At 41.7% G+C, this 22,180-nt stretch overlaps 1 protein-coding gene across 1 annotated transcript; it reads left to right on the top strand.

Annotated features, from left to right (window-relative positions):
- The first annotated feature begins 10,063 nt into the window (after positions 1-10,063).
- On the top strand, positions 10,064-14,383 carry LOC118165769 (interleukin-8-like). Its single transcript, XM_035324022.1, has 4 exons — positions 10,064-10,606; positions 12,455-12,581; positions 12,734-12,817; positions 13,469-14,383. Exons 1-4 carry the CDS (start codon positions 10,438-10,440, stop codon positions 13,491-13,493), a joined length of 405 nt encoding a protein of 134 aa, XP_035179913.1. The 5' UTR covers positions 10,064-10,437; the 3' UTR covers positions 13,494-14,383.
- Positions 14,384-22,180: the final 7,797 nt, after the last annotated feature.

Here is a 22,180-nt window from a genome sequence, read left to right as displayed (position 1 = left end):
GGTGGATATTCTGTCTGTGTAGCTCTTTTGCTGTGAAAATTTGATTGTTCTATTTGGATGGTTGCCTGGAGTGGAACATGACTGAAATCCAGCTCCACATCTGTTTGGCAGAATCCAGCCTGGTTTTCTTTGTAAAAAAAAGTCTATCATGCTGAAGCAGCTTCATTTGTTCTACACTCCTCTGTTCCCCTGGCATTTTTTGAGTGTTGGCCATTTTCAGAGTACTTCCTAGATGGTTTCTGAAAGTCTGCGGTGAGTGGTAGAAATTCCCATCAGAACTTGTCAACCAAACTTCCATGACACACTTGAGAACCTATGGCAGAGGGGGAGAAGTCACAAAGTCCTTAATTGTGGGAACTTCCTCGGTTGGGTTGTGTACCTAATTAGACGTCAGAGAATCCAATTACAAAACTCATGTCCATTGAAAAGCAGGTATCGTCAGTTCTGCTGCTTGTTTGCACAAAGCACCTTAATCAACCACCGCAATAATCCTCACTCGGTGGGACCAGGGTCAGATCTGACACTTCCCATTGACAAGGCAAGCTTAGTGTTACTTTCAATACCCGAGAAGAATGCCTTTCCTATCATCCGTGCAGAGCAGCAGGATGAGCTGTGCAGATCGCATATTTTCCTTATGTTCCAACATGTATTTTTCTTCTCTTTGTGTCATCAGATTGAGCTCTTGACACACTAACCTCACCACAGATAAATGCTTTTCAAATTACTCCTTCTCCTTGGGCTTCCCTGATTCATGCTCCCTGTCCTATGCCCGCTTCCAGGAGGCACCAGCACATGAGGAGAACAGAGCTACGTCTTCTCGTCAGGTGAACTGGCAAGGGACCTGTCAGCCTCTCTTATCTCTCACCAGTTGCTAATGACCAAGTATGACCAAGTGGTTGTGCCAGTTAGGAAAAGCAGGGGAATCCCCATAGCCGGAAAAATCTGGCCAGGAGGTTGGGCTGATCCCACCTGCAAAATTCAGCTAATTGCCCAGAGTGATGCAGACACGATCCTTGAGAGATGATTCGGGATAATCCTGATTTATTTTCCTCATAACTTTGTTGAGAGTCTATCTAAAAGTGACATCGTGGATTACCTATTCATGTTTTCAGCTGCCTCCTAGTCACAGACTTCTTTAAAGATGATTCTATTGGTTCCCATAAAAAGGAATACTTGTAGGATATTCTGGGCACCACCACAAACGGCACAAGGTGTTCTTGTTTCACAGGGACAGAGACAAAATAAATGGTGCTCATCTGACCATCTGACCATTTATCACTTTTTTTGCTAAATCTGGCTCCTGGTAGTACTGATTTGAGCATATCCTGATGGGGCCAGATGTGTAGGGTTAGCCTCACACACTAAAGAGAAGGGGCTGAGCAATGCTCCTGAGCATGAGCCATTTTTTGCATCTTAGCACAACTCGAGTTTCCTCTCACTCAGTTGGCACGGCAGATATTTGCACAAGAGTTTTCCAGAACCATAGCCTGGGCTAAAGGTCTTGAGGAGTTTGATATGTCAAAGAATTAAGACATTCTAGACCATCAAAAATGTTCTTATGAACGTCAGACAAAATGGTTAATTACACCACAGGAAAATGACTGAGCAAATGAGCTTCATAAGCACTGCAGATGTTGCACATTTGTCAACACGCCACATTTGCTGATTGAAGAGTATTTCCCTTTTGGCACGGTGAAGCAATCTGCAAGATTCTTCGCTCCTTTCTGCAGTGCCTTTCTGCTTCCCCAGCACATCACTGAAATTATTGCATTGTCCCAAGCTGCTCAGTGCTCAGGTCTCCCTTTAGAAGCAATGTACCTGAACAGCTTATCTGCTGAATTCATACTGAATCATGTTGTAATTCACATCAGGAACAGTCAGTGGTGAATAAATTTATGGGAATGAAACATTCCTAGTTGAAGAGCAATCATACAGGTTGCTTCGAAAAGCTGCACTGGCACAGGGAGGAGGTGCTAGGCGCAGAAGAACATGGGCACATTGTCCAGTCAACTTTATGAGCCCTGAACAGATTAAGCTTCACATTCCACCAACACCTGTCCTCCAGATTTTGGACATGATTGTTCTAGAAAAAGGATTGAAAACTTCCCAGTTCACAAGAAGCATAGCTTTATTTGAAGATCGCTTGTTTCTTGTTAGGCCCTCTCAGTTACTTGTTATGCCATCTCCCCGGCTAGGAAGCAGCCATCCAGATGTTTGAGAAGGCACGGGAAAGCATTGCTATTTCTGACCACGTTGCTAGAGTTGGACACTTTGAAACCCATAGCACAGAAGACTCTCATTGCATGGGGAGTTTGTCACTGCTACTTTACCATTTGCATGTTTAGTAGCCAGCCCAATCTAGTAATTCATGCTCTTATATATTGCATTTACCTCAGCCTGGTTTTGGACTTGAATTCCTGCTGAGAGGTTTGAATAAAGCTAACATAGTTACTCTAACAAACTATGCTCTGTTAATGCAGATTTCTGTGTGACACGAGACGTTGACCACACCCCAACAGAGAAATCCTTTCCTCTACGAGATGGGCTCTTAATGTACCACCTGTAGTGATCTCCTAAGAGCTCAGCCGCTGCTGCCCTCCATGAATTGTTAAAAAAAAAGGGGTAAAATGCAGGTCAGCCCCAATTGTTCTTCTATCCCTTGCCTATTTAATGGCACCTAACGTCAGCAATGAAGAGCTGGCTTCATCTAAGATACTGGAAATCTTGCCACTGACGTCAGTGCGATGAGGGCTTCACCCAACAAGCGTGTTTCCATTGCAGGCCACGGGAGCTTTGCCTTTAATGCCAGCGGAAGAAGGACTGTGTTCAAACTGCGCTGCTGCAGAGCTGGCGCTCTCCAGAGAAGAAGCCTGTTTGCACAGAACATCACCGCAAAAAGAAAAACAAACTGATAACATCAGAAGGATTTCCCTAAATAAGCAAATGCCAGCACATAATGCCATATCTTATAAACAGCCACAAGCTGGGAAATGTTAGCTTGATTTTTTTTTTGGGGGGTGGACCAAGTACCTGAGATACGGAGAGGCAAAACAGCAGAAAACATTTCAGAGAGACTATATTCCTTACATTTTAAAACCAGCCTGTGTCTTTATGACCCCTTTGCATCTGGCACAGCTAGTACATCACTTCACTTTCTATTAAGAATACTTTTATCTTAGAGAAATGGGATTTTCAGCAGGAAAACATATTTTCCTGGGCACCTTGCAAGGTGGTTCCACAGTAATAGGGTTGTGGGTGAGGTTGGGTGTTGTGGAGCAAGGGCTAGCATCCAGACTAGTGTTTGACGGTGCTTACCTATTGAGCCCAAACCTGTAGTTCGTTCAGAAAGTTCCTGAGTGAGGCTGAAGGAATTACAGGCTAGCAGAAATCACATTATTTGCTCCCTACCTACCCTTTGGCAGACCAAGCACGGTAAGAAGCAGGCACTTTGGAGAGAAACACAAACCCCTTCAGTTCTCAGCTCTGACCCTCCTGCTTAGTTTAGCGCTTCCCTAACTTCCTGCAGGATGGCTGAAGCAAGAAATATTGAAGTGCCCCAGGTCTTCAGTCTGACAGACCTGGGCCACACAGTGCCAGGCTGTAACACACACCAGGGAGGAAAGGAACCCTTACAGAGAAGCCTGAGCTGAAAAAGTGCTGCCTGGATCTGAACCAATCTCTCAGTTCACACACAGCTGCAAGAGGAAAAAAAGTCAGCTCACTAACTGTGAGGCAGTCAGGTTGGTCAGCGCATGGGGAAATATCTGACAGCCAAATTGTGAACACAAAGTTAGAATGGTCTCTCTTCTCAGCTTCCCTCTTCCTGGAATATTTTGCAATTAAGGAGAGAATAGGTTTACATACTTGCAGATACCACAGTAATAAATCAGTCTGTGTTGTCATTCCCCCCAGCCCAAGTCAAAAAGAATGAGGTGTCCATTGCCTAATATTAAATTCTTTTTTTTTTTTTTCTTCCTTCCCAGATAGCACAATTATTACATCTTTGACAAGACTGCAGTGGAAAATTTTCAGTTCTGCTTCACTGCTCCAGAACACACGAACAGTCCCTAGCTGCCTCCTGCAGGCAGAGAACTGAAATGAGGGAATGCACGGTCTGCAGAGTGGGAAGAGGGGGTGGGATGGCTCTAACACCTCCGGCCACAGCCTCTTCAAAGAGGTGTCCCTGGAACCCCCGGCAGACTTTAAGCCTTTTGAGCATGCTGGAGAGGGAAGGCCATGCAGTCTTCTACATCACACCTTTTGCTTTGCAGATAACAGATAAATCTGCAACGGAATTACTGTGCATTTGGCAGAGAAACCTGGATGCTAAAATTAATTTTGAACATATCCCTAGATGCACAGGACAAATGATTTCATGCCTCAGTTTCCACCAGCACCTTGCAAACATAAGAACTTCAAGAAGACATGGTCTGGCCTAAATTCAGAGGCCAAATCCTCTTGATTATATTGTTTTCTTTTTTGTTTGTTTGTTTTTTATTGTTGCCTATCCCTGCATATGTATTTATGTATCTTCAGTGTTTTAGTGCCCATTCAGGATGACACCAAAATAAAAGCTGGTTGAAGCAGACACAGTTCTGTGTTACCATACCCTGTCTCTTGCCTCACCTGCCTACATGAGCCAAATCTTTTGTTGCTGTTGTTGTTGCCTGTAAATAAATAACATTTACAGTACAGTAGGGTCATTTTGAACAAAATACTGCATGGTGAAATTACAGAAAACTTGCTCCTGAGGTCTCTATTCACCACTTTGCATAATTTAAGAATTTCCATGAAACTGTGGGGTTTTGTGCCTAGTTTTTTTTTATTTGTTTGTTTGTTTGGTTGGTTGGTTGGTTCCTAATGATAATGATAATTTTTTTAAGGAACTTACATTTAATTATTTGGTATTTATAGACAAGATGGAACAGTAAATGTTCTGACAAGGCTTAGATATTTTATGTCTACTCATAACGTACTGTCCTAGGTCATGCTGAGTAAGGCATTTTCCTTACTCTGCTGTGGAAAAATGTATTTTTCCACAGCAGAGTAAGGCAGATTTATCATGTAATGCTAATGTAATGAAATGCAATGCAATAAAAATACTTTTTTGATGAGAAATATAGTGGGCTTTTCTGCCAATTCTGTGTTAAAATGGGCCTGTGCAGCTGTGTTAGGCTGGCTAGCCAAGAAGCTGGGAGCTCTGCACCCACCTGCCTGCAGTCCAGGCTTCTGCAGGATGTCCAGGATGCTCTGTAGTGAACAAATGTGCTTTTCCATTCCTGGGTGCAGCATTTAAATCCTTCACTTGGAGCTGATGATGTGAAGACAGATTAGCCCTCGTGTGCTGAAGCCGAGTACACCCCTGAGATCTCCAGGAGCTTGTATGCTGCTTTGACTTAGGGCAGGAAGCAGCAACGGTGCCTGCTGTGATACGGAACCATGACGATTTGCAAGTGGAAACGGGGAATTTGCTTCCATGAAATGAAATCGTTCAGGTTCCAGCTGTAACAAGAAGCCCTGTCACCTTTTAAAGCGAAGAATCTCTGTCTATTATTTTTTAGCACACATTTTAAGCACAAACAATATGTTCAATCACTAGGTACATAACACTTATATAGTGACAGAAAAATAGAGTGCTGTTTGCTCCCGAAATACAACGGGCCCGTATCTGAAGACATAGCCAGATCCTGGCCTTGGGACAGAGCTAACAGTGTTCTCCTCTGGTAACTGAAGGAAATCTACATCCTCACAACACTGCCTAGCTTTTCTTTGAGAGAAATCACAGGAAAGCAAATTCTTATGAAAAACTGTTGTTCCTTATTTATTCCTCTTTACCTGACAAGTCCAAATGATCTATGTTTTCTAGTTGTGGACACAGAAAAAAATCAGACTTTTGACAACTTCTTGATGTATAGAAGAGCTTTTCTCTCTGTAATGCCAAAATTGTAAAGTCTGATAGTTAAGCTGTTGTGGTTAAGAGGAATTGTTCCATTGCTCAGAAAGGAGATTTTTTTTTTCAGTGATACCATATTCTTGCTATCAGAGGTAAAGGGCTGAAGTGTTACTATATTAACAGCTTTTCCAAGGAAATAAATTATTTTGCCTAAACTTATCCACCTGATGAGTACAGAAATTTAAAATGAAAAGGGGCTAAAAAGATGTTACGCATCTTGGAAAAGCAGTGAATCCAACTATGCATGTTTGCAAGCATTGAAGAGAGAAGTTGGGGGAGAAATGGACAAATCTATGTGTCAAAAAGGTACAGAGGATGGGAAGGTACTTACAGCTACATGTAATTTCTGAATAAAATTTCTGTCAAAGGGTGGATTTTACAATATGCCAAATACACACACATCTACTGGTATCAGGCGCATATTATGAAATCACAAAATGACTCGAATTATAGATGCTCTATTACCCAACTGCCTAGTGCGCTTGGTCACAACATGACTTAGCTAGAAGTTGAAGGCATTTCATGAAATGACCGGTGTTACTGGTTCGGTCATACAGTGAAATCTGGCTGTAAGGAAAATCAGCAGCTTCCAAATGACTGCGATGCTATTTGTCAGACAAAAATATTCAAAGTTTCCCCACGTTGCCAAGTGAGCTGGAGTGATTATTACTGTCCTATCCGAGAACATTTTGCTTCTCAAAATTTATCTTATTAGACTCTTTTTGCATTTTCCCACTTTTCTGCCCTTTGTAGACTTCATACCCTTTTCTGCTGGAGAGAAAAGGAGAAACTTTGCTGCTTCTCTCCGTGGGAGTCCTTTACAATTCAGATGTCCCTGTGCCACTTGATACTGGAGTCAGAGGAGGTCCCCCTTGTAGAGACCTGGCTGGGATACGGGTATATTTAGGCACTAGTGTCCCATGTAAGGGTTACCCTGAGCTCAGTGCTGGTGATTACACCACCTACACCATCCTTGCCCTTATTGAAAATTGCAGCAAGAAGGCCTCATGAGAGCACCCTTCTTATCTAACCATAGGAATGATGAATAGAGTTGCCTTGTTTTCAGCAAACCCTCAAAAGAGCTTGTGTGAGCAAAATGGGGTAACCTTTTGGCAGCAAGGATCTACAGAGAATGCTGTGTCCTGCTTGGAGCCCTGTTCTATAACACACTGTGGAGCTACCAGCATCTGAAGGGACATCAGATGATCTTTACTATCCTCTTCTTTTATGTAGCATTAGTTCCAATAAATGGCATTTTAGGTGATGCTTTATAGAGCCTGACTGCCTCTCTTACTGGCACACTAATGGACTAGCAACTTTCTGGTGCAATACAGCCTTTCAGGAAATCCAGGAGATGGTCTTCAGACGCAGACACGTGCAAATCTCCTGGCTACCAGAGGTCTGTGACTGGGCTTATGTGGGCCAACACACTTCTTCCACACCAGCAATGCCAGCTTTACTGCAGCCACCCAGAAAACCAGAGTTGCCTGTTATACCACCACACAATGAGACCTCACTGCTCTAGGCAGTTTCTGGTGAGGCTCATCCAGACACCAAAATGAGTCTACTGGAGTTGGCAATTCTCCAAACTGAGCAAAAAGCTTCTAAAAATGATGCACAATGACAAATGAACTCAGGTCTCTTTTGTCTCATTGTTCTGGTTTCAGTTAGGACAGAGTTAATTTTCCTCCTAGTAGCTGGTAGGGTGCTATGTTTTGGATGAGGATGAGAAGAGTGCTGATATCATGCTGATGCTTTAATTGCTGCAGAGCAGTGCTTACACCAAGCCAAGGACTTTTCAGCTCCTCGCTCTGTCCTGCCAGCGGGCAGGCAGGGGGTGCAGCAGGAGCTGGGAGGGGACAGACTCAGGACAGCTGACCCAAACTGGCCAAAGGGGTATTCCACACCATCTGATGGCACGCTGAACAATATAAAGGGGTGGCTAGCCGGGGTGGGCGGTGGCGGCTGCTCAGGGACAGGCTGGGCATCGGTCAGCGGGTGGTGAGCAATTGCATTGTGCATCACTTGTTTCGTACACATTAGTAGTAGTAGTACTATTATTATTATTATTATTATTATTGTTATTATTTTCTATCTTAATAAACTGTCTTTATCTCAACTCATAGGCTTCACTTTCCCGTTCCTCTCCCCCATCCCAGAGAGGGAGGGGGGAGGGTGAGCGAACGGCTGTGTGGTGTTTAGCTGCCAGCCGGGTTAAACCACAACTCACCTCTACTCACACCGTGTAGGGCTGCAGAACCAGAGTTACCCTTGGCTTCTCCCTCTCTCCCTCCTTCCATCTTCCATCTGTCTCTTTCTCCAGCAGCCTGACTACCACAGAAGTGGGTGCCTCTTTCCAAGACGGGTCCAATGTAGTTCACGTTTCCAGCGGACCGCGCTATCACACTGAAACCACACATCCCTCTTCTTGACCATCCCCAGTGCCCAACCTTGCTCATTTTGCAGAGGTGTTTCCTGCTTCACTGAGGATACTCCTCTGCTGGTCTCACACCAGAAATCACTTGCCTGTTCCCAAATGTATGGCTTGCCTTGCTCCCTTTAAGGACAAGCTTGAGATTGTAAGCTTTAGGGTGCTGGTAACGAACTCATTGGTTTGCTGTTACCCAACCAGGAGGTGCAGGTTCCTCCACCAGTTCCAAAAATGCGAGTATTATAAGGTCACACAGGTGTTAGCATATAGCAGAGTAGTCCTGCAGTTGTGTCCTGCTGTAACCACAAAAACATGTACCACCATGTTTGTTACAAAGGATTGAAGCCAAACTCCATGCAAACCAACATATGAACCAAACCAGAAAAAATATTTTGCATGAAGTGTTAGCAATTTCTCACAAAGACATATGTACAGATACACATGGAACAAGTTTTTTATCCTGCTCCTTAGATAAAATAATGATACTTTCCATGGGGAACTATTCAAAGAAAAATAAAGTTTTCCACTGCTTGATGAAATAGCCTCAGCTGTGAACATTACCATAGATGTGCAGAGTGGCATGCCTTACTGGATGTTTTTGAAAACAAAAACAAAAACAAAAACAAACTTTTCTAAATTCATACTGTAGAGAAATGTTCTTGTACTTTTAACTTCACAAGCGAAAATACTGGTACTTAGGTACTTTTTCACATTTTTACCTTTTATTTAGTCATTTTCTAAAGTTACCAACGTTTTAGTCATTTCATGGAGCAACCAATTTCACAACATGCAAATGTGCACAGAAAACCACAAACATTATTTTTCCATTTGTGAGCCATCATTCACTCGCATGACAATGCCAAACATTCATATCTAGACTGGGTAGAACTGAGTGCTTCTTCTGAATACAGTATTTTTGGCATAGCAAAATCACCAGCAATTCATTATGGCAGAAGAAAATGCTGGACTGGGATTGCATGCAGCATGCAGTACACATGTCTGGTCATAGACATGGGGAGAGCAACTAGCCATGTGGCAAACACATGCTTTTTTTTTTTTTTTTCCCTCATTTTCCACACAACGAAAGAAACGGGAAGAAGAGATCTGATAAAAAGAGATGTGTTCAAAAGGGTTAAACACACAAGCATAAAGAGGGACAATCTCGTTGTGCTTGCAAATCCAAAGGGACTCACAAGAAGGAATTAAATGGCTCTTGAATGAGAAGAGAGTAATACCAAGTAGGGCTAAGGGCACAGGAGGGACCATGAGGTGGCTGTTCCCAGCATTTCCACAGCTGGTTTGTGTGCGTATCTGTGGTATTGCACAATTAAATCAAATCCTCATTTAGTGAACCACACACTATTAGTTCCCTTTGAAGGGAAGAAGAGCTTATTTTGTTACTACCTGGAATGACAAAGTTAAACATGACTTTAAGTTCTTTCTTAAACAGTGCGTAATATTCAGAGGTGTTGAAAACTCACACCTCCTTAGTATCTTTATTTTATTTTTATTCTTTCCCAATAACACAATTACCCAGATTTTTGCCTATGTTCTGTTACAAAGTTAATTCTGCCTTGTATTTCACTGAGCGAAAACAAAGCAAGTACTGAGCTATAAATGTTGGCAGCAAATGAAGCTTCATACCTTCCTCACTGTTTTAGCCAGCGTGTTTGAAAAGCTCAGACTTTAGATACTCATGCATCTCATGCATTTCTCCGTTACTCTCTCACAATTTGTCTGTTTCACCTCAGGCAGAGAGTCTCAATTTCTTCTCACATCAGCTTTGTCTGAACATCATCCACTGATTCCACTGTGCTCGCTTCTGAATGACACTGCTGAAGTAAAAGGGGGCAAGGCACACAATGTTCAACTCTATAAAGAAAGCATTTTAATATTTTACTGTTTTCTTGGAATTGAAGGAATCAGAGCAAGCCCAATGGCTTCAGCTTGCTGCTCACTTACAGGTATGTTAGCAGAAGCTGTTTCATCTTAGATTTCCCCACTATTTCTTCTGGTTGTGGCAAAAGGCAGGAGAGAGAGCAATTCCATCTGTATGTATTTGTGCCTGCAAAGCAAATCCTGCAGCAGTGTCAGCAGTCCCATGAGGGTCTGGAGACAGCCGAGTTTGTTTTCAGTTCACCACAAGAAGGCACAGAGAGAAGTCATGGATACCAAGATTGCCATCTCCCTCCTGATTCTTGCTTTTATGGGCAACTTTCCTGGTAAGAAAATTGAATTTATCTTCCTTTATATTTCAATTCTTCTGCAATATGGTTGAACTAAACAATATTTCCAAGGTGTGTAGGACTTCCAAACTCACACTGTCTTCCAGGTAGCAGGTCAAGCTAAAGATATCCACAAACTGTCAGAGTGAGCCTATTTCTTGTCTCCTATTATTCTTCTGCTAGTGGAGATTCACTAACATTGAAAACTTGTCCCTTAAATATTCTAAGAAAAATGAGATTAGAATCAAGGTTTGAGAAATTATAGCCTGCGATAACTGTGGCATGTTTCATCACTATGACTTTTCACTCTGTTTTTATAATAACAGCCCCTGAGTTTAAAGCGTGGAATATTCAACTTAATTTGAGTTAATCTATTTCTAATCAACACCAATCTGTTAAAGCTCTTCCCGGAGAAGCATGAGGGTAAAAAAAAAGCTAAGTCTTCTGGGATAGTCCAGAAAGTATTTTGTGGGCAGAAGGTTTGCCAAGTTTAGGGGTATGGAATGCTCCCAAGCCTCAGCACCATGGAGGTCCATGCATCCTGGCTTCACATTGGGATGGCACACATGTGCAGTCTCTCCTTGGCCAGAACAGTGCTGGATAAGCTATGACCAATCTCCAGGCTGGACCAACTGGTTAACAGGACACCGGTATCATCATACACATCCATGGTGAAGCTCTGGCACCACCTTTGGAAACTTGTTTCCTTCTGTTGAGCCTGAAGAAGAAAAGATGCTGCTGCTATGCAGTGATGCTCTGTGCTTCCTGGTGTTTGACTTTCAAGTGCCTTTGTTTCTGCTTTCTGTCAGGTAGGGAGGGAGGTGTTGGTCAGCCAAAAGAACCACTGGAGGATTCAGCTGGCCAGAAGATAAGTGAAGAAGGGAAATAGGTGGATGATGATATCAAGGTACAAGAAGTAGCACAGGGTGAGGTAAAGGGCAGAGCTGTTTGGTATTAAGGGATGTAAATACTATCCACAGTAACAGACAACTGCTGAACTGAAAGGGATTTCAGCTTCTGTGGCCCTGCTCATCTCAGTAAGAGTCTCTGTCCTCCACCCACCATCTGTTTATCTGGAGCTTATCTTTGCTGCTTGTTGATGCTGCCCTGAAAAGTACTGAACTTCCCTTTCAAACACATTCCACAGTTAAAGTGTCAGGAATTGCAGGCTGCAGCTCTAGCTTGCCTTAGCAGGAAAAATGAAGAAATGTGAGAGCTGTGATTGTACACTTTAACCCTGTTCTATCTGACCTGAAAACAGGAACATATCCCAGTGTCCACAGACGGTGGAGCTGGGAGAGCTCTGGGCTTCATGGCTTGTGATCCTGGTAAATTCCATCACCTTTCAGTGCCCAATCTTTAAAGCTGGGCTAACATTCTTCTTGCTTTGCTAGGGAAATGTGGGACTGGAAGGACTGTCAGGCAAGAGCAGATCCGTGGACATCAGAGCCGTAGGGAATGTGGCACAATTCAGTTAAACTTCATGCCAAAGCCAGTTAGATTTCTTGCTCCTAGTACTTACACAGCATGCCTTCCTCTGCAGCCTGATTCTGAGGCCAAGCTTCTAAGCTAAATCTATCTGTGGCTTTCTCACTCCAGGTGCCAATGCAGAAATTTAGCCCAAGCAGTTTTCACCTCCAGGCTGTATTCATGGAGAGCAGCCTTTGGCTTCTTTGGCTAGCTTCTTCTTCATCTCCTAAGACAGGGACCCCAAACTTTCAGTATCCTTTCACGGTACTTGGTATTGTGAGATGCCAAGAGAATAGTGGCAGCAACAGGAGCTTGTTCATTGTTACCTGTGCAAAGTCTGCAGACATTTTGAGCTTCCCTTTCCTTTCCTCACAGAGATGATGCTGGCAGCGGAGCTGAGGTGTCACTGTATCCGGAATGTCAGACGATTAATGCTGCCTAAGCACCTGGCCAACGTGGAAATCATTCCCAAGGGTCCCCACTGCAAGGCTGTGGAAATCATGTAAGTAAAGGCAGCAGGCGATGGAAGGCACGGCTTGTAAATGCTGAAGAGTTGGCAGCCCTTAAGCTTGAAACCTTCAGCCTTGTCTGTGTCCTCCGCCTGCCTCTTCTGGTGCTAATACTAATTAAAGTGAAATGTTTGTTCCATTGCAGAGCAACGCTGAAGAACAGCCAGCAAATCTGTTTAGATCCCCAGGCAAAATGGGTGAAGATGATAATTAACAGGATTCTACACAGGTAGCTGTCAGGATTACCTAGTAACTGGAATTATTCCACCAAAGGGCATGTTTTCTCCGGTAGAAATATCAAAGTGAGGGCAACGTTTGGCACTCTGTCTCCGAGAGCCATTTGAGAAATGCAAGGCTAGGAATAAGGAAGGACTAGAATTAGTCGATCTTTGGACAAGGCAGAAACAAGGCTTACTGGATATATCTCTGCAATTTAAAGCAAACAACCACACTAAATGTTATCCATCCTGTATTTCAAATGAGTATGATGGTCTAGGATTCCTCAGGCTTGTGTTCAGCTCCACAATGCCACAGGCAATGTTTGGGCTTTCTGGAGGGATAGCCTCGGAAATAATACGAGACCACTACTCAGCACTGCCTTGCAGGTCAGGCTGGCCACTAGGACACGCTTCCCTTGTGTCTGTGGATGGATGCATCTCCTCGGAGATAAATTGCACGCAACAGCTATCCAGGGAACCTTAGTGTAGAATAGTTGCAAGTGATTTCCCACTAGTGCAACTTAAACCTACAGCCAACTAAAAAGAAGCAAAAAAGAATTTTTTTTTTTTCCACTAGGAGTGTGTTTTACTGTTTTTGATGTTTGTAAAATAATCTCACTGTGTTGTGCCTCCTATCATTCATTACAATGTCTGCATTGCAGCTCAGCCAAGAAACAGCATCGGTAAAGAAAAGAGAGGCATCTCTACAAACAAGCAAAAGCTGCATGGAAATGCCAGTAGCCTTTCAGTGTCTCCAGGGCTAGGTATTCATCATCTTACCCTCATTTTTTTCTGTCCTCACTTCTATCCATGCAGAAACTGTTGATGTTCAAAAGGAAACTGCTGGGCTCAGTAGGCTGCCACAACACAAACAAGCTCTCATATTTTATCACAAAGTTTTACACTGTGCTTAACCGCAGAGCATTTAAAGCAATATCCTAGCCAAACCCTAGCCTAGCATCGCATCGGTCAGCTGGAAACACCTGCACAGGTTTAGCTACCCCAAGGATGTGGCTGTCACCAAACTGGTAGTAATAGCAAGTCATCTATAAGCTTCAAACCATCTATAAGCTTCATTCAGAAGGACTACAAAGTAGGGTTTTGTCTAGTTTAAGAAAGCTCTAGTTTTCAAACTAATGAGGAATTAACCAAAGGAGATTCTTAGTTAATGTATTAAAAAGAGAGAGAGAGAGAGGAAAAAAGGAATTGCTTGATATCAGTAAGCAGCTTGCTTAGAGGCAACATGGTCAATTGAAGTGAAAAAAATGATGTAAGATTTTAGTGTTTAAAACCTATTTTTTGGTCTCATGGTCATTAAATATATCTCTAACCTTAAAACCATAGTCATAGTAATTTGGTTTTTGTCACCATGCATGACTGCAATAATGCTATCAATTTCAAAAGGGTTCTTCACTATAAAAGGTTTTTAGGTTTTCACAAGCCATCCATTCAAATGTAAAGAAAATGTGTATGAAATATCTTAATGTTTCAAATACACTCAGAGTTTTGCCACCTGCAAGCCATTGTGAGGCTTTATTCATAATACACCAGGGGCTAAAATGTAAAACAAAATTTATAATAAACCATATATAATTGTCTGAATTGCTGTGCCTGTTCTTACAGGGAAAAATAGATTTTACATTTATTTTCAGTACGGAAAGACTTGGTGAAATGCATTTAAATAACATATTTGAATACTATTTTGTTTTCAAAGTGAGAAGTGCCCTTTCCCCATCTGAATAGAGATGTATTTTTGGATCTTATGTATGTAAGAGATCATGATATTGTCACTGAATACTAACATTGTTGGTCTCCAAACACAGCTGAGAGCTCACTTCTCAGCTGTTTAGCATGAGGGGCTATTTAAGATCTATCTGACTACTCAATAAATGAAAGAACAAAACAAAACAAAAGAACAGGTTTGCCACTAAGACTTATACGTAAATGTAATTGAAAAGATATAACACATAAAGATATAGCACGAATAATTTCTTTCCAAATATACTGAGAAATATGCTGATCTAGTCAATTAGTTGGAAGCAAAATTGTTGATACTTTTATCAGTATTTGGATTAAAGGAATATTTCTTTCAGCTTTACTGGACACGAGGTAGCTTTCTGATCAGTTTACTTTGCCAAAAGCACATGTTGGTACATAGAGAGCATATTCACATTGCAGTAGGAGTTGTTAGTGAAAAATGTCTGATAAACACAGTTTTGTGTGATTCCGTGCACTCAAAACTGCTACCTTGGATTCCAGTTTTTATCTCTGCAGACAGCCAGTGACTGCAGTGACACAGAGGATTAATACACCATAACTATGACACAGAAACAGCAAGCAAATCTCCTTCCAAGCCCGTAAGAAACAAAACCACATCTGATACCAGATGTTGCTTCACCTCTCTGGGACATCATTTAAAAAGATTTAATTAGGGTCTCTGCCCTCACATATGCCATTGGAAAGATTCTTGCAGATACTTGAAAAATTCTTCTAACTTCCAATGTACTTTCACCCAGCACAGATGCAAAATCTCTTGGTGTTTTTCCATTTCAATCCCACTGCATAAATAGGTCTTTCCCATTAAGGTACCTGTAAAAAGTCCCCATAGCTCCTCTCGACAATGTAAACCCATTTCATGTCTTTGCAGAATATGAAGTCTTCTAGGCACTCTCACAGTTCTTCCCTGCATCTTCTTTGATTTAAGCTAATCTTTCTTGCACAAAAATAATAATCTTCTAGATAAAATCTTCATCTTGCCATGAAATGATGAAGCTGATTTTAAAAACACACTTTGCTGTGGTTGTTTGCCTGGCATTTTATTTGTTGTAGATGGTCATCCACACATAACAGACCTTTGTAAACAGTCTGCCTTACAAAGATTATTGATGTGAATGAAAACAAGGCTTATTTTTATGATGCAAGACAGGATGTAGGCGCAGAGCTGCAATATTCCTTTGAGATGTGGCTTAACTCTCAGGGAAAGAACTTTTGGTCTCTGTGATGGTAAATGAAATGTGTCAAGAAGCAGAAAAACAAATCTGTGGCAAATCTTTTGGTCTTCCAGCATCTGTGACAAAAAAAAAAAATGTTGCACTCCAGCCTTAAAGTGACACAGCTACAGGCATATTTTTAGTATTCAATGAGATATGAGAATTAGAATCCTAGAATATCCTGAGCTAAGAGGTACCCACAAGGATCGTGTTGCTGTTCCCAAGGAGCGGAGCTCAGTGCCTGCCCTTCCACTCCCCTCGGGAGGAAGCTGCAGGCTGCCATGAGGTCGTGCCTCAGTCTCCTCTTCTCTAAGCTGAAAGTGGGGAACAAACCTCTTATTGAAATGAGGAGAGCAGGAGGGAGCTCTCCTCATTTCAATTCTTGTGTTCCAGAAATAGAGGGTGTGCTTCAGATACCCTCTATTTTTGAGGACATCTGAGAAAAAAAAAATACAAGAAAAAGTCCATTTTCATATAGGTATTCTTGGTACTGGCTGCCATCTCAAGCTCTTTGCCCTTGATAACACAGCCAGTGGAATGGAAAGGTGTTTGCTCTGTGGCAATGTCAAGGAAAACAATCTGCATTTTATATACTGTTAGGTAAGACACTGCAGCAAAGTCACAAAACTTTGTCCCTTTAGTATTTTGTGACCTTCATAGCAACAGTGGCCTTTTGGTGATCAGTTACATAAAAAGGAGGGATGTCCAAATGACAAAATTATGTAGTCATAAATAAAATACATTGGAAAAAGTACAAAAGCAACTGAAGCATCAAGACCTTAGAGGGGTGTTTCGTTTGTTTCGTTAAAACTAGATATTCCAATAGGATGAGCAGCTGACATGCAGATCAAGCCTCTATTACGCCTGAACCTTAACACCTCCAGATTGCACAGAAGACAAAACCTGCAGCCCTGAAGTGAACTGTTAAGAAGGCCAATTCACAAACCCAAACCCAGACCTCTACATACCTAGTGGATCTGAAATTACACTGAAAATTCCCACAGAAAATGCCTTTGGTTACCCAAAGCAAAACATCAGAAGGTCCACATCTTCTGTTTTCACATAGTGATGCCAACAATTTAGTGGCTGAAAGGATACATAAAAAGTGCCTCAAGGAAACAGCTGAGTAGTCAAGGTCAACTTAAACCACAGTCAAAGTAGTACTTGTCTGGAAGAAGCGTGCTAGGGACAGTAGCAAGGGTCTGGGTCTGTTTCCTGGAAAGTCAGGCAAGCTGCTGAAAGAGAAATCAGAGCGTGCAGGACTGACAGCTACTGGAGGGGGAGGACTTCCCACCCACAGCGCTGAGCAAGGCATAGCAAGCTTTTTGCCAGGGTTACCCCAAGCTCTTTGTTTGCCTACATCCCCTTTCCTTCCCCTAGCAAGACCCTCCTGGCCCAGCTCCAGTCCTGGTTCCTCTTCCTTAGGACAGCAAAAATCAGTTTTGTTTACATGGCTGAGAAGCCTTGAACTGGTTCTGCAAGGATTTCACTGTACTGTGAGGAGGCTGTACTTAGGAGAATAAGTTGGAGATATACAAGTACAAATATCAGCAATGCCTAAATTAAAACAAAACAAAATAACGACAACAAACCCACAACACTATAGGAACGCACTAGCATGACCTGCAATACGTAACGCAAATCACTTCCCTGAAGTCAGCACACAAGCTGCCAAGCATCACTCCACAGGCAGCAATCACCAGGGAGAGGATGAGTGAGAGTTGGCAGTGTTGATGGCACTTTGATCATCATGCAGGTGTTGCATTGCAAATGAGAACAGGCACAAGCTACAGTTTTGAAACACAGGTTTCAAAGAACTGGGAGGTGATCCAGCTAACAGTGGGAAGCAGAGAGCAGGAAGGGCATCAATCTGTCTGTACAGTAAACGTAGATAAGGTTCAGAGGATGGTAAGAGTTATGGGATGGGAAACAACCAAGTAGAATACACCTCTTCAGCCTGAAAAAGAGATGTTACAAAATTCTGTAATGTTGCAAATGGCATGCATAAAGTGAACAAGGAAGTCACTGCTTTCAATCTAAAAGAAAAACGGCAAAAAAAAAAACATGAAGGCAGCCAGTGGCAGGTTCAGGAGAAACTAAAGGAATGTGTTCTCCTTACATCTAATTGTTAAATTGTGGGATTCTTTGCTACCCCAATTTGTGGATACTAAATGTTTACAGGGAGTCAGATGGTGATTAAGCAAATTCATCACTTAAAATTCTGTAAGGCCTACTTAACACAAAGATGCTCTCTTTGGCTCAAGAAGTTCCTCAGATGCAAATTCTTGACATCTAGAAAGATACAGAGGAATATTAAAAGTGTAAAGTATATTTTTATGTTTTCCCTATTATTTCCTGAGCATGCCATATTGGTCACTGTGGGTATCAAGATACTGTTCTAGATGAACCTGTAATGAGTTGGTGATGCAGCTGCTCTTCTGCTTTTGTCCTAAGGCTATTGAAATGCCATGACATTTACAGGATACTTGTCAGCTTGCATGTGAAGAACTCAAAAAAATCTCCCCTATACACCTACGGAAATGAAACAGGCAATAAAACAAAGCAGTTTGTTTCACAAAGTATGCTGAGTCAATCTTATGATCCTCATGCTGCTGATTTCATATTCTAGATTGGCCATATGAATGGCAATGTCAGTATGAAAAAAGGAAACTACAGTTTCCAGTGTGGAAGGATGACTTAGAAACACCACAGCATGATGAGGAAGAATGAAAATAATCTGAAAGATTGCACCATTGCTGTGCACAGGAACCGTGTTAGGACTGGTGCGTAAATTCTCCTTGAATTAATCATGTCAAGTAAACTACAGAAAACACAATTTCAGAAACTTCTTCTGCTGATTTGAACTGTTTTCTTGTTCCTGGAACCAGCATGATTCAGTATGGTTTATTTGATTGACAGACACATATATCAGCCTTTAAATGCATTGCCTAATCACCTCTGGAATAGTTTTTCTGCCTTCTTCCAAAGAAATGTCAGGAAGGAGAAACCAGAGGAGATAAAATGTTATCCTCAACAGCACAGAAAAGTCCCCTGAGGCTTGTTTCCTATGTGACTATCAGACATGGAACATGAAGAATGTTTTTCCAAGTCAGATGGGCAAACAACAGATGGGTCCAGAAGGCAAGAAGGGGACACTTTGCCTAATAAAAGTAACTTCTATTCCTCAGTATTTGAGATTCTTAGTACTGCCGATTCTTAGGACACTGTTAATGCCCTTATTGCCTTCAACTTTTTTTTTTTTTTTTTTTTTTTTTTTTGTGGGAAAGACCTAAGTATAAGAAAACTTGGAGTCATCTCTGCCAACATGTGTCAAGTAAGAGGAGAATGACTTCCTGTGTACGTTCTTGGATTGTACTTTTAAATGTGTAGCCCCCATTGAATGAGGACTCAGAACTTGATGGCCTGTTGTTTTGTCCTCTGTTCCTTAGAAAGAGAAGAGGGCTTTCACCCTGGTACTTCCATTGCACCTGCAGTCATAGCAGATAGAAGAAACCTGGCTGTCCCTATGAAGAGTCCAACAAGTCCATCGAGTCCAACCTTCAACCGGACCTACTGCATCCCATCACTAGCAAATTGGCTGGACTCAGACTGACACCATCTCAGGGTACCTTTTCTGTCTGCCCTTTCTCAGTAATAAAGTTGTCACTGAAATGAAACCACCAAAAAGCAAGGCCAAGTTATGAAATCATATTGGTCCTGAGTAAATTGGCATGGAGAATGAAAACAATTAGCCAGAGCTCTCTGGACATTCACTACTTAAACATTAACACCAAATGGTGCCAGCAGAAAAATATACATTACAGCACGCTGCCAACAGGGATATTTAGGAGCCTGAAGTATGGCACCACTCATGTACCACTATAGTTTTTTTTTAAACAGGAAGTTAGCTGCAGAGTGTGATTTCTGCACTTCTCCCAGCATTCTTGTTCTTGTCTGTAATGCCAAGTTGATGTAAGACTGGACATCACACTGAATACTGCTGTGGGAGCATGCCAGTGAGTGCATAGTACCAGGGTGAGATCACATTCAGACCGGACTAGCTGAAATCCATGTTGTAAAGCCATATTCAGGATGTCGCATCCTCTTTCATTTTGCACTCTCTGCCACCTTTGGATAACTTGAGGCTTTAATAATATGAGCTACTTTATGATTCTTGTGAATTATGGGAAAAAACAGGACTAAGTGGTCACCAGAAGATTTCTGCATTCAAAAGGCTTAGCATGTTGACTGCAAGGCTGGTTTATATGTGCAAATGAATGAGGTCAGCATTCTGAAATGGATCCAGTTAACGAGAATGAAAGCACCAATAATTCTAGAAGAGAAACACTTGTATAAATCTTTACATCAATACCTCAGCAAAGTTAGTTGCAGCATTTTTACCTCCTTCAATGTGCTGCCTTCTAGGGTGCTCTACTTCCTAGCTACATGTTACATCCCAGCTCAGGTAATACGGGTTTCACAGAAAGAGCTGATAGGAATAGTTTCTTCGAAAAGCTGAACAGGAGATTAATGAAGATAACTGATCCAAAGAAGCTGGACAAGTTCAGACTAAAAGGAAGGGAAAGAAGGATGAGAAACCAAGAAGGAAATCTGGAAAAAGAATGAAACAGTAAAGATTCCTTAAAGGGTGTGGAATCTTCCTGTTCCTGTCTGCACTGGCCTGACTAATTAGAGCATTAGTTTTGGCACTCTAAATTGTTACCCATGTCATCATACGTCACAAGGAAATGTGCCATTCTGATGCCAGATGTAGGAAATTGTGTGGAAAATACTGATTCACTTCAAGGAAGATAGTATCCTCATTATCCTCATAAGAAGTCACCTTTCAGGCTTGGGGCATGCTGAATAAAAATAGCCTATGTTCTGTATGAAACTAAAATGATGAATATGCATGTAATTCTTCATTTATACACTCACTCAAAGTCAGAAAAGAAGTGCAATTTTGGGATTCATTTTTACATTTTGATTTCCAGCACCCAGGGTTTGGAAGGGGCACTTCTGTCCAGTGCGTCACTCTGTGTCAGAAGGAACAGATGTCTATTGGTCTTCAAGACAAGATTTCTTGGTGATAACATCCTTCTTAACTTATTGGTAACACTAATCACTAATGTTTATTAGTAAATATATAATGTTTATTAGTAAATCACTAATAATCTTTATTAGACCAGCTACTTTAACTGGGAGGAATAAGTATATACACCAAAAAGCCTTTACCAGCCTGCTGTTCTACTTCCCTATATAGCGAAAATACCCAGGTTATTTAACTGTCCACTAGAGTTTTGTATTTTTGATAAAATGCTGCACTTCAACAACAACACTCTGAAACCACTGCATAATGCAGGCCACATTTCTCTATATCACATTAGTCGCATACTGCTGTGTGCGACCAAAAAGATACTTTTCTTAGAAAACTTCAGAGCCTGCTACATTGAAGAAACAAATCTCCAATCTACAGGAGGTTAAGACCTATTATCACCTGTGGTTTAGTGGTGGGGAAACTGAAGTCATAAATATCCCAGAATTTTAAGCCAGGTCTCCTCTCTTCTAATGCTGTATAACACTGAAGGACTGTCTTCCCACTTCTTCAAATCAGCAGATCAGCATTTTCAGGGATCTTTCTTACAGACACAAAAATCTGCTCTTGTCAATGAAATGAAACATTGCAGGGATTTGAATAAAAAAACGTATTGGCAAATGTGTTCTTTGCCAATCCATTTATCCTAAACAAAACACAAAATTCTCCCACTGTATTTTCTCTTACCATCCAGCTGAGATAAGCTTCCTACTGAGAAATACGGTAAAGCACATAACAAGACATAAATTTCCACCATACTTCTGTTCTCATTTCTTTTTACTTTCACTCTACTCAACACAAACTTTTCTAGCAGAAGGGTTGCATCTGGGTTGCACTACAGCAAAGTCCTGCTGTTTCTGTTTTGCCACCAAGCTGTACCTTAGTAGTCGTTTCTGTACAAAACTACAACAGGCCTTTGGTGGTTTGAAAAATCTTTTCTATATTATTAAATTATTTTCATGCCCTGCTAGGGAATGTTGGGTAGTTAAAGGGTAGGTAAGCTGGTACTGAAGAGGAAGACTTCTCTAGAGCTCTTCTTCAGTAGCTATGCCATGACACAGCGTGCAGTATAAGAGTTCTTAAATCTCATGGGATTTTTCCCATGATCTGAATTGTCTACTCTTCCAATGACTTTCTGTCCTGCCCCACATGACATACAATATATCTCGGTCACAAGGTGTGAAACATTACCCTTGCATTATTAGAAAACAGTCTCAAATTTCCTGTTTATACTGATATTAAACAGTAAAGTTCAACATAGAAGTTGCTTCAATGAAGTCAAGAGAATT

The sequence above is a fragment of the Oxyura jamaicensis genome, chromosome 4, assembly GCF_011077185.1.
Source record: "Oxyura jamaicensis isolate SHBP4307 breed ruddy duck chromosome 4, BPBGC_Ojam_1.0, whole genome shotgun sequence".
Lineage (NCBI taxonomy): Eukaryota > Metazoa > Chordata > Aves > Anseriformes > Anatidae > Oxyura > Oxyura jamaicensis.
The sequence above is the reverse complement of the archived record's forward strand: the minus strand, read 5'-3'. Positions and strand labels throughout refer to the sequence as shown.

Bases quoted from the DNA above. Each gene is read 5' to 3' on its own strand.
- LOC118165769 (XM_035324022.1), top strand. From the start codon at position 10,438: ATGTATTTGTGCCTGCAAAGCAAATCCTGCAGCAGTGTCAGCAGTCCC. The intron at 12,582-12,733 runs GTAAGTAAAGGC...GTTCCATTGCAG, and splicing joins TGCAAGGCTGTGGAAATCAT to AGCAACGCTGAAGAACAGCC. The intron at 12,818-13,468 runs GTAGCTGTCAGG...TCTGCATTGCAG, and splicing joins ATTAACAGGATTCTACACAG to CTCAGCCAAGAAACAGCATC.